Below are 13,650 nucleotides of genomic sequence, written 5' to 3'. Positions count from 1 at the left end.
GGTCCATCCGTTTTATGTCCTTAATACAGTCAAAACAGTGGCATCTGCTGGGAAACCCTGGATCCTACGTCTGGGATCACATTAAAACAGACACCTTGTTAAATCATTTCACAACTGTCATCTTTAATATTTAACTCAATAGCTTGAAGATTTCATGTTTTGGATCCATTTGCTTTTAGTTTCCCATAGAGATAATATTTAAAATATTATTAACCCAACTGAACCATTGTAAATAAAAACATTTTGATTGAATGTAGATTAATATAATGCAGTTACAAATGTAATATTGTGTATTAGTATTTATGATCTAATGAAAATGTAAAAAAAAACCTAGTCAGTGTATTCAATGTATTGACACGTAACAAGAAATAAGGACATACATTACAACGTTTTCCTACAATATGTGACTATACACTAAAGTTGGATTATAAGGAATAACTCTAAGGCTGTTTGTTTTGGAGGATACATTTGAATAGAGTTTAAAGGGTTCGTGGTGGTATTTTCCCCAGCAAATGTTTTTTTGAGTTTTGTTCTGGCCTGAAGATAATAATATAACATTTTGGGAAGAAAATGCAGAATAGTAAACTGAAACTGGAGGCCAAAATAGCAAATATCTCCACAGCCACAGTGAACTTCCCAGGAGAGCTGACATAAGCTGGGATGAAAGTGATCCAGACGGCACAGAATATCAACATGCTGAATGTTATCAGTTTGGCTTCATTAAAGCTGTCTGGTAGCTTTCTAGCAAAAAAAGCAAGTACAAAACACAAGAGAGCAAGTAGTCCGATATAACTTAACACAGCCCAAAATCCAACAGCTGAACCTAAGGCACACTCGAGAATAATCTTTTCTTTATAGTACTTCATGTTCTTATTTGGGAATGGAGGACTCATTATCAGCCAAAGAATACAAATCACAACTTGAATGAGAGTGAAACCCAGAACAGTTAGTCTCTGCTGGGCAGGTCCAAACCACTTCATCATATTACTGCCTGGAAGTGTAGCCCTGAAGGCCATTAACACCACTATTGTTTTCCCCAGAACACAAGAGATAGAGAGGACAAAGGTGATGCCGAATGCTGTGTGTCGCAGCATGCAGGACCACTGAGAGGGCCGACCGATGAAGGTCAGAGAACACAGGAAACACAGAGTCAAGGAGAAGAGCAGCAGGAAGCTCAGCTCAGAGTTGTTGGCCCTCACAATAGGAGTCTCTTTGTGAGTCAAAAAAATGACTGATGTCAGAAGAGATAGAAAAACGCCAACACAGCCAAATCCAGTTAAAAGTGCTCCCATGATTTCTTTGTAAGACAGGTATTCAGTCAATTTCGGAAGACACTTGTCTTTATTTTCATTTGGCCAAAACTCAGGTGGACAGATCAAACAATCAGGGGAATCTGTGAAAGAGAAATACAACCATTACACTAAAATAAGAAATACTCAAAAAATTAAATGTACACATATTATATTATGTTAAAAAATATAAATGTATTGTTGCTCTTTCATATATCCCCACTACAAAACACATGACATATTCAATTTTAAGTTATTTACTCACTTGTCTCATTACTTATTGTTCCCTCAGGGCACTCAAAACAGTCAAAGCAACACACAGGCTTCAACTTATTCATGACCTTACGAGTCCCTGGTGGGCATGGTTCTCTACAGACAGACCTTACGACCTGAAAAAGTAAAATCCGGCATGGAAAACCCAGAAATGAAACAAAATGTTTTTGTATATCATGGACATATAGTTCATTAAGTTCTTATAAAGTATAAGGAACACAATTAAATTAGCTTTTTTAAAGTACTTTTTACATTATATTTCAATTTTAACTTTTATGATCAGTATTATAAGAACTTTTGTCTGTTATCTTGTGTGTATTAGGACATATGTAACGTCTGCAATACAATGATATATGTGTTTTTAATCATCAAACAAATCTGACATCAATTAGTTTTCTATCAAGTAAAGACCTTCTATCTATCTCACAGTTTGCATATAAAGTATGTGGGGACTGACACTCTGTTGACTTTACCTTATTCTTGTTTCCTCCCCAAACAATTGTGGTGTTCTTTTTTAGTTTGAACTTTTCCCCCTCTGGAAAAGAGGTATCATATTGACCGATATTTACAATATCCACAGAGCCGTCTTCTTTCATCTGCCAGTTAACTAATTCATACTGAGCAACTGAGTCTCCATTTTCATCAAAGAAAACCTTCGCTCCATTCTGTGTTGTGAAGTTCACATACTTAATGTGTTCCAACACCTACAGAGGAAAAATTATCAATTTTTAGCAATCATAGACTTAACATTCAAATGGTACTCTAATACCTTATATGTATAATATGATATTTATGTATTTTTTTGCATTTACCGCAAAACCAATAATCACTCAATAATAAACAAATAAGTTATATTAAAATAAAAACCGAACTTACAAGCTTAGGCTCAACTTCATTCTTGTTTACACAGGGCTTTCCTGTGGTGGGATTTGAGCCATTTTTACATTGCAATAGTGCATGAAGGGCATATGCCACCAAGTACACAGCTTTGTACACGTTATTCTCAGCCCTGAATTGTGTCACGTCTGTGTAGTCATTGGAGACAGTCCTGAGATCCTCTGTGCCAGTGCACATAGTAGAGATATTTGATGACGAGAAGGTGCAGTCAAAAAACATCTCCCACATTGCTTTAACTATAGCACTTTCTGGTTCATCCGCCGGTTTAAAGTTGAGCAAGAATTCAGCAAGACCTGGTATAGATGACTGAGGCAGGGCAAAGCCCATTGCCCCCTGCAAAATGTTTTTTTTCTTGACAGAAGCTAGGTCTACCTGTGTGATCCAAGCCTCACTACCTAGCCACTGCTTTCCAGTTATTTTATATCCATCCATTTTTGACAGTAACGATTTGGTAAGAGACAAGGACATAAACAACAGGACCACATTTGACGAGGATGCCCTTATTGTCTTTTCAAAAGCATACACCTGCCTTCTTGAGTAACGTAATGTGTATTCAACACATATGCCCTCTTTTTTTGCTTCCTTAATGAGATGAGCGGTTCCTTGTTCTGAGTACAAAGAGTTAGCGTAAATAATCCCAAACCAGCGCCAGTCAAAATATTTCATGAGCTGCACGATACCGATGATTTGGAAGTGGTCACTTGGCACAGTTCTGAAGAACGAGGGGTACCGTCTTCTGTCACTCAAACAAGCACAGGTTGAAAGATGGCTTACCTTCAAAGCAAAAACAACAACAACAACATGCAAAATACAGCAAATAAGAATACAAATATTTTAAAGATGGAAATATATATATAAAGCAAACAAATTGGACACTACAGTTGTATCTACTCACCTGTGGAATGGATAGTGGGCTTAGTATGCTGTTTATGTCTTCACTCACTCCAGAAGATGAATGACCTAAGAGAGCCTGGATGTGACTTCTGCAGCCTTTGGAGTCGTCTCCATTTACAGCTTCTGCAGCTGCTTGTACCAGGTTTTCACTCCCACAGCCATTGAACAGCCTATAACCCAGACTAACTCCAGGAAGAAGCTCAGTATCTCTATTTATCTCTTCCACAGTGAAAATTACTGTTCTGGCAAATTTCAATTCCCTGGTATTCCACCTGAAAACATAATGTTAAGTATTGGAACTTTACTAATAAAGAAGTTATTAAAGCTGAAACACACCAGACGCACACATACTGTTAAACTTGCAATTTTCATAAATTGCATTCCATTTCTATAGATTATAATTTAAGCACTTACCGTGTGCAGTATGAATTTGGCAAAGCCTGGTAGCCATTATCATTCAGTTTGCGAGTACTGGTTATAGAAAACACTCCTCCTATAATAAGATCACCTTCTTTTGAAAACTCCATAAACCTGTCTGCCCAATCAAATTGCATGTTTGGTTTTCCGTCCGACATTGTCCTTGCCAGCAGAGTGAATAAGATGATAGTGATCCAACCCATCATGAACCACCCTCCTCTTCACAAAAGCACGTCTGACCTGGAAGCTGACCTTTATAGTTTTTCTTACCACATGAGAAACATCAGCAGCCAATGTGAGCACAGTCTCAATTCTCAAAGATTATTTTTGTTTTTTCACTGCACTTCAGAAACTAGTCTTGCTGATTGACAGATGATTGACAGTTACCTTTTTTTTTTGTGACCAACTTTTTATTGTTTTTTTTTGTTTGTGCCCTCACAGAGGGACTTATATACCAATTCCAATATATATACCAATACCAATGCAGATACCAATTATATAGACAATATAGACAATAATACAAAAAGAAAGAAAAGACAAAGAAAGAAAATATAGCGAATCCCTTTCCCATGCCACCCCGTCCCTCCCCTTCCCACCCATCTTGCCATTTCACAGAAAATCCACCTGATGTTTGTTAGCAATCGTCTGAGTTCATCTCTCTATTATATATATATATTATTTATATTATAGCATTACAATTTATCCACATAAAATACATTCATACCTTTTTTTAAGAAATAAACATATTAACTATTAAATGTACTTTCTCTTTAGCACACTGTTGTGATGAAGAGTGAAAGAGAATTAGCCAGAAGGCAAAGCTCCCAATCTACCGGTCATCTTCATTCCTACTCTCACCTAAGGTCATGAAGGGTGGGTGCTGACCAAAAGAACGAGATTGTGGATTACAAGGGTCCAGTATGGGTTTCCCCTGGAGGGGCTGGCATCTCCCTTGGGAATAAGGGGAGGAGTTCAGTTGTAGAACGAAGCAAGGTTGAGGTTATTCCGGCACCTAAGGATGCCACCTGGCCGCCTGCCTGAAGTAGGGTAGGGGAGGAGACCAAGGGCCTGACCCAGGATCAGGTGGAGGGATTATTTATTATTTTTTTTTTTCATATACCCATAATCGGCCCACAGAGGGGAAATTTACATTCTGCAATTGACCCATCCTAGTGTTAGGAGCAAGCGGCAACTCTGGGGCAGAGCCGGGAGGCCAATAAGGAAGCTGCCACAAACTGTAGTTCATCTATTGGCTGATAGGCGATGACTGCAGAAAGGATGATTTTCATAGACCCCCATGTTAAAATGCCCAACTTTACAGCAGAAATAAACATGTTTCTACTCCTGGATTGCAATACAAATTATTCGGGATATAGTTAGATTCCACCTTAACCTGTTTAAGCCCGAGAGACCCGGTACCGGGGCACTGCCGCAACATCTTGCAGGAAACAGTGTCTGAGGGCAATGTTCATTTAATAAACTATGAATGTTTTATATCCATGTAACGGGAAGACAACTCATCTAACTGATCTTTTTTTTTTTTTTCTTTTAAATAAAACCCACAATACTAACACTGAGCCTCTGAATTAGCAACGACGCGAAAATGCTAACACCTTACTGCACCGAAAAATCACTCACAAAACCTTATTATTTATCTCTTCCTCTACATCCATGACATCGTTTCACATCGTGAGGTGACACAGAATCGATGGACACCCACATTATTACTGATTATACGAAATGGCGACATTATAAGCAAAAACGGACATCAAAACAGGTGACGCTAGGTAGGCTAAAAATGCTAACATTTTTACCTTGGCTCTGTAGTCTCTCCAAAGTGGTCTTCAATGGCATTAAACGATAAAAACGCTGCTGAAGTTAATCCACAGGTTAATCCAATGTGTCTGTGTCCCTTGAAATGATTTCTGATAATCCATAAGCATTAAAAACTGCTTTTCCGTTTCCAGATGTCAAAGCTAGAGATAGGTTCACTCTGATGCCAAAATTACATGCGCGAAGCCCCCACCTTTTCTCTTCACAATGAGGTGTGTGTGGGGGACTCCCCCTTCGTTCTATTGGCTCTAACGGTCAGAAAGAGGTGTCAACCATCAACAAATCGACCAAGGGGGGCCAGAGATATGGAAAATCCACCCAAATGACCCCAGAAGTGGTTTATTTTTGCTAAATCTCTCCTAAAAAGGTCAAATGTCACTTGTTTTGTCATCAATCTTGATACAGGGTACTTATTATATGTTGTACTTTGGATTCCTAAAGCTTTTAGTCTACCTTACCATCATCCAAGGGTAGTTTTCAATATAAGTACAAAATAAGTTTGGGACGGACATTATAATTTTACAGTTTTTACTATGTAAAATCAGAATTTTCTTCAAAATAACAAACATCTATATTGATTCTGACTTTTCTACATCCAACTCACAGGTGTATCATTACTTTGAGAAAAAAGATTATTAATTTAACCCTTTTAGAAGGGAAGATATGGTCATTTGTTCTGGGAATGTCATTTTCGAGCTTGAGACCTGAAAAACAGGCTCAGGGCTTAACAGGTTAATGATTATTAATTGTTGAGTGAATTGTTTTATAACGCAACCCTTTTGTGGGGGAAACTTCTGAAGCAATTGGAAACAGGTCGCAGAGAGGCACGAGGAGAGCTGGAGCTTTGATGGCAAACACTGATGGTTTATTTGGAGTTACGGCCGGAGAATTGACAAGACAGGTGGTGTGTCACGAGTTGACACAGCGGTTGCCAAACCAATTCTGAAGAATTCTTTCTGGAGCTGGAGGTTTTAACTAGTTCGGAGTGTAATAATCAACATTCTTCATCAGCAAGACTAAACAAATATGGACCCTGAATCTAGAGCTCTCGTCCATAGGAAAGAATGTGCGCCAGGGAACCTACGTCCCTGAACAGTAAACTACCTCATGGCGGCTTGTGCTCTGTCATAGACTGGCAACAACAATGCGCCCAAGCTGCCCCTCCTTAAGAGAGATAGCAGCAATACCCAAGGCCGAAGACCTATGCCATGGGAAAGGAGACAGTGAGAGGAGAAAATGATGAACTGTGTCGAAGGTTGAATACCTAAGCAAATTATTCCCTAACACCTTTTATTTATATTAGGTCTTAACGTTTTTGCATAAATTAGGGGCGTGCTAACAGCAACTTGTCCACTCTGCTAGGCTACAACGTTAACTAGTTGTAGTTTCTGTACTTGACCCTTTAGCCGTGTTCGTGGTGATTGTGCCTTTTAGCGAATGTTGTTACAAATACCAGACGATTAAAATGTTGTGCTGTGCGGTTGAATGTACTAACAGAACTTCCAAGAAGTCTAAAATGATAATATTATTCATGTTAACCCCGTTAGCAGGTGTTTGTGTGCTTGTTAGCTTAGCTTGTTACATAGCTTATTAGCCAGCTAAGGACGTAACCCTTTATACATGTATACATATATATATATACATATACAGTTTAGTTCTGTTTTATCAAAACCAAAGTGCCACGCAGTAACTTGGTATGCATGTATTTCATGTTAGCTTAGCTTCTTAGCTTGAGCTAGCTCTGGAACTTCCAGTTCTGTGGCAGCAGGTCCCTGCTCGGCTCCGCCTCTTTGCCCTTATTTGGATCAGGCTGGAGGAGGCGGGAGATAGACTCTGACGTCACCAGAGGTGTGGACTCGAGTCACATGACTTGGACTCGAGTCAGACTCGAGTCACCAATTTGATGACAACATTTTGGACAAAATCACAAAACACTTGCGACTCGACTTGGACATGAACACCAATGACTCGGGACTTGACTTGGACTTGAGCCTTCTGACTTGAGGTGACTTGATAATTTAATTCAGGGGTCTCCAACACGGCGATCGCGAGATGCCGCTAGAAGAGCAGACTCCCGTCGGAGAGAGCAGAATCTTCAGCCGCTGCAACTCTTGCTGTGAATCCAAGCAGGCAGGGGCGGGACTTTATTTTGCTGAGCCACCATGCGGCCAATCATATGCGAGGACACACTAGGATCATACCATTATGTGAAAGAAGGGTGGGGGGCAGACGCTCCAAAGACAGCAGGTGTAGTGGTACAGGCCAGCTACAGAGCGACAGGGAGACGGAGAGCCGGATTTAAATGCAAGCGTGTCGGAAAAAGTCAAGAAATTTGCGAAAACCGAAAAAAGAAGCAGCATCTGGCTGCATTTCAATGATATTGGAGAAAGCAAAGCTGAGTGCAGGATTTGGTAACAACTCAGGATTTATTGTCAGAGGTGGGAGAAGTTCAGATCTTGTACTTGAGTAAAAGTACCAGAGTATAGGAATACTCGGTTACAATAAAAAGTCCTGCATTCAAAATGTTACAAGTAAAAGTACAACAGTATTAGCATCAAAATATAGTTAAAGTACCACCTGCACAGGGATCTAGATTCAGGTGTTCTTTTCCCCATAGAGACGCCTCGCTGCACATTATCCCTTGCATAAAGATATATTGTGGGTCCCTTATAACATGTTGTACACAGTGGAAATAAACATTCTGGTCTTAACATCAGGGATCTTATACATTAAACTCCTTCTGAATCAAACCGTCACGGTAGCCTTACCTTACTCATCCCTCTTACAATAGAAGAAAAACACGTTACTTTACCAGCAGAGAGAAAATGCATTATTAAATGATTAATGTGACTAATAAAGAGCAGTTTGATTATTAAGTATTATTCTGTTGATCGATGTCATTACATTTGTTGAAAAGCACATACGGACTTGTTTAAGACTCGTTTTGTCAAAGTTTAGGACTTGGACTTGACTTGAACTTGCCCATCCTGACTTGAGACTTGTCTCAGACTTGAGCGCAAAGACTTGAGACTTGACTCGGACTTGCAAAACAATGACTTGGTCCCACCTCTGGACGTCACTGTCCAGACGTTAGTGGCCAGTCCGCCTCCTAAGGGCATCTCGGCAACTCTGCAGGATCCTATGGGTGATGTCACGGACACTACGTCCATTTATATATCCAGTCTATGGTTAGGAGCAGTGGGCTGCCATTATGTACGGCGCCCGGAAAGGTGCCTTGCTCAGGGACACCTCGGTAGTGGTCGGTCTTTCGGGGACTTGAACTGGTGACCGTCAAGTTGCCAAGCCAAGTCCCTATGGACTTCGCCACCACCGCCCTGGCTTGGGAGAGCCTTGAAATCCCCCAGGAAGAGCTGGTAAATGTGGCTAGACCCAACCCAGCGGTTAAGAATGTATGGATCATTGGACATGCTGTGCAGTTATTGTTACACTTCCTTGTCATTCAGAAGATTCTGACTGGCTCAGCATCTTTAATAACCTGGTAAAAAAGCAGAGTCTATTTATATTTCTTATCTCCATAAAATCTCTTCATGAAACTTAACCAACTAAAAATATATTTAACAATTTAGGTGTTCAACTAATTGTAGAAATTTGGCAAGTATTACAAAAAGAGCTGTGGCATTATTTATTTTTTCAGGTCAATCTTGAGTCATTATTTAAGATCCAATGTGTTAATTGTAAAAAAACAAGTCACTGAACTGGGACTTAATGAGTATTTGAATCAAGTTATTGTTGTGTAAAGTGTATATATTGCATGTGTATGCGTCTCAATGAGATCGAAGACACAGAAAAGTTAGGCTTCGGTTTTTACAAATATATGCTCATCCTTTAATATTTCAAAATATTATGGTGTGTTAATGTGTGTGAATGTTAGTTTCCCTGAGCTGGGCACTTTGTATTAATTTGTATGAGTAGGTGTGAATTTGGTTAATCCTGGCTTGTATGTAAAAGCGCTTTGAAGGGTCTCAAAGGCTGGAAAAGCACTGTATTATTTAAAGCAGGCCAAAGACAGTGAATTAGGAGGTACAGTATAATGCAATCTAAATAACATTTTTTTATTATTGTTGAAGTCATTAACATGCAAATAGGCAAATTGCAAATTCACTCCAATTTACAAAGTTTCCTTTTCAAAATATCATATTATTAAGTAATTTTAATAACTTAAATTAGTCTTTATCTAATTACTGGAAAAAAAAACATAGAAACAGTATTATTAATTTCTCCAACAAATTATATTCTTTTTAACATTTGTGACCAACACAACTTTTCTCAAATCCCTTGAAACAATAAAGACAGAAAGCCCTCACAAAACCAAACTGGGAACTAGTGTTGTAGAACGGCTGCCTTTAAAAAAACAAGTGTAATCTTAACACACTAGAAGGTAGCTCAGGAGTGATTAATGTATTTCCTTTTGCTTTTCCTATCTCAATTTTGCATACTTCATATGTTTTCAAAGTCAAGTGGGCTAACATTATTTATTGCATAGATATAACATGGATATATGAACATTTTAAAGTAATTTAAAATGTTAACAAAAGACGTAATGTAAAACATGTTATAATTTATTAACCCCACAGTGTGCTTACTGTAAAGTTTTAAATCTCTATGCCATGATAAGTCATTACTATACATGAACACACAGGAGACATATCCATTTAAAAGCAATCTTTATAAATGAAAACAAAGAGCCCAGGAATTGTCTAAAATGTATAGCCGAGCTTAATAAAATGTACATATATAACATTCAACTGCCATTGATTTGACTGATTTGATTTGATTGACTGCCAGTGTCTGGCATCTTGTGTAAGAAAGATATTTAAAAAATTGTATTTACCAAGAGCAGCTGTTCCTCAGCTGTTGATGGACATTAACTTCCTATATAAATATTATTTTTTCAAATGAACCCGGTGATCTTAATAAACAGTTCATATTTAGTTGCTACCCTTGAATTCTGTACACAGGTTACCAGTTGCACATGTACGAGAACACTCAGGAATGTTAATCTTGTCAGGATGGATTTGAGCAAACTGGGAAGAGAGAGGAACACCAAGTACAAAGCCGTCAGTAGCTCTATCTGCCCCAACACAGCCCATGAACCCACACTTCCCTCAACAAGCATGTCCTCAGACCAGTGTTTTATGTTCATATTTGGGAAAGGAGAGCTCAAAGTCAACCAGATAATAAACACAGTAACAGGCAGAACCCTAAATTGTTGCTGTGTGGGACAAAACAATTTTATGACAGTATGAGCTGCCCTGCAGGCAATTAACACATGTACAGTTCTTTCCAGAGCACAAAAGAGGCACACCATGAGAGAGATCCGGACAGCTAACCTGTCAGAAGGCTGACTGGTGTTACCTGATACTGGTACAAAACAGTGAAATGTCACAGTAAAAAGCATCATCATGGTTGAGTTACTGCCATGAGCAGGACTGACTCTGTTTGGTATTATTTGTATTCTCGCCAGGTAGATTCCAAGTAGCACCACAGCAGCCAGAGCATATCTTGCAACCCATCTGTTGGTGTCTGAAGGCCACACATTCGCCATCCTGCCTGAGTAAACAGTACATTTCATGTAGTTATTCATTTTTAAGGAAATAAAAGCAGGAAACAAATTACATTTTTGTTTTTTACTATTACCTGCTTGTGGCAGAAGTGCTTGGTATTGTGCAGAAAGCATCTGTTGACAAGATGACAGTAAGTTACTGCACACATTACAAATACAGTTGGGCAGTATTACAATGCATACTATACTGTGAGGAGATTCATTTGGTATTAGTGTCGTCGTTATTTTGGATATATAAAATTGAGTATATCAATCATATACATTTCAAATAATTGATGTGTATATTTATTTCTGGACAATCTCTCTATAGAATTAGCAAAATATTTTCATCACATTATATTCTATATCACAATACATACATACTACACTAGAATATGAGTATCAAGAATGCCCACACTTAAAATACTATTCTTCTATACATGTCAGTCTTATTTGATATTCCTCTCCAAACTTCATCTCTGACAGAAAGGTTAAATCTGCACCTGCACAAAGTAGATCCTGACATACGGCCTCCTCAACTTTTCTGAGGACATCAGGCTCACTTGGCTTTCACACAGAATGAAGATAGGAAATTCTTGATATGCAGGTCCGATTTCTCTGTTCAAAAAAACTTGCCGGATTTTGACATCAATGTTGCATGCCTTACAGATGCAAATATAATCCAATGTGTGTTCCGCTTTAACAAAGGTAATGATGTGGTAGCAGTGAGCCACATAACTCAGGAGAACAGATGAGGGACACAAACTGCTGTTATTTGAATGTGTGCTCTGATTACCAGTCTTTATCTGTATAAAGAAAATTTGCAAAAAAAAACAACAACACGATAATGAAAACAGTTATTGATAAATTGGTGTAGTAGAAATACACTCTCTGTAACTCTGGTGCTCACCTTCTCTTTAAGTAGCAGGCAATTGCTCTTAGACAGGGAATACACCAACAACTGTTGCAATTTACATTTGCAGACATGCCTGTTTTGCTTCACAGGTTCCTTTACTTTTTGCAACAGGTTTACACAGCCATTTAAGACAATGCTGTTCAAAGCACCAGGAATAAGGGCACTCTTTTTGAACCTGTCCTCTGTTAAAATCCTCTCAGAGGCAACACTCTTTTCAGTAGATCTAAAAAATAAAGAAAACATCAGTATGTGATACAACTATGTAGCAAATGTTACCCTTATCTACAGTCAAACATTGCATTAATCACTGAACTGTTCAACATGTGTAGCCAAGCATAAGCTCAACCGCCATTTGAACAAACAAAAGCAATTTAAAACAACATATTTAACATTGTATTATTTCATTAGAGTGACTTCAAATTGTAATTGATTCGTCAAAACTCCTCTAGAGATTGTCTCATTATCTATTGAGGGTTCTCTCAATATGGTGTTTAGGCCCCTGTAATTGTAATAAATGGAAACCACACTGGGGTATACACATCATTGACAAAACAAAAAGCTAGTTAATGAGCAAGATACAAGTGAAGGGAATAACAGAAAACACTGCAATTTGGCAAAAATGTACTCACCTCTCCCAAGTAAGTATCAGTTTTGTTTTATCATGAACGACAGCCGTTTTGTATGATGCATTCGAGCTGCAGCCCTTTTTCTCTTCATCACGACCATACTGACTGCGCTCGGCAAACGGATGTAGTCTGAGCCATGTGCCAGATGACACTATCCAAGTGAACAGTGTTAAGTAGACAAATGTGACTGTTGTCATCTCAGAGCCTCGCCTTTGGCACAGCAAAGATTGTTGCTTCATGTGTTTTATAGCTTCTTGTCTGCTTCTCAGGTGTAGGTGGCAACTTAGTGGTCAATTATCAGCGGTACAAGCAAATCCTACGACATAAAGGATGTCAGGCATGAAGATTACATCTGACAGGACTACACAAGGGGCCTTTGTCCTCTAATAACAATCAATCAGAGTGTTTACTGAGACAGACTTAAACCTCTGACACAGTGTTCCTTAACTGCCTTTATGACGCTTTATCAAGCTTAACTTTGAAGTTAGAATGAAGGTACTGATATAATTCTAAACAAAGAAATAATTAATCCATTGATATGACATGTAATGATCAATATTATTATTATTATTATTATTATTACTTGTTACTTGTTAGACGCTTTTATCTAAAGCGACTTACATACTCAATACTGTGGACAATCCCCACAGGAGCAATTTGGGGTGAAGTGTCTTGCCCAGGGACACAACGACATGACTGCAGTGGGGTTTGAACCAGTGACCCCCTGATCCAAACACCAACGCACAACCCACTGCGCCACACGCCTCCGTTTAAACAAATACATTTCCAAAGTAAAGCAACATTTTGGTGCAGAGTGTCTGAATTGGCAATATATTCACAGGGGACCCGCAACCTTTAACCTCAAGCTATCCTAATTAAAATGGGTTCTATGGATACAAACAACTTTCCCCTTAGCAGCCATGGCAACGTTATGCTAATCGA

The 13,650-nt window shown here is 38.7% G+C and overlaps 1 protein-coding gene across 1 annotated transcript; it reads right to left on the bottom strand.

Annotated features, from left to right (window-relative positions):
• Positions 1–479: 479 nt before the first annotated feature.
• Positions 480–3,928, bottom strand: LOC117470571 (extracellular calcium-sensing receptor-like). The gene is made up of 6 exons (XM_034115392.1): positions 3,768–3,928; positions 3,355–3,625; positions 2,439–3,233; positions 2,036–2,266; positions 1,555–1,678; positions 480–1,393 (listed from the first exon to the last, which is right to left on the bottom strand). The coding sequence occupies exons 1-6, from the start codon at positions 3,926–3,928 to the stop codon at positions 480–482; spliced, it is 2,496 nt and encodes an 831-aa protein (XP_033971283.1).
• Between the last annotated feature and the right edge of the window lie 9,722 nt (positions 3,929–13,650).

This window comes from Trematomus bernacchii, unplaced genomic scaffold, assembly GCF_902827165.1.
Source record: "Trematomus bernacchii unplaced genomic scaffold, fTreBer1.1, whole genome shotgun sequence".
Taxonomy (NCBI): Eukaryota; Metazoa; Chordata; class Actinopteri; order Perciformes; family Nototheniidae; genus Trematomus; species Trematomus bernacchii.
This window is presented reverse-complemented; position numbering and strand designations above follow the sequence as displayed.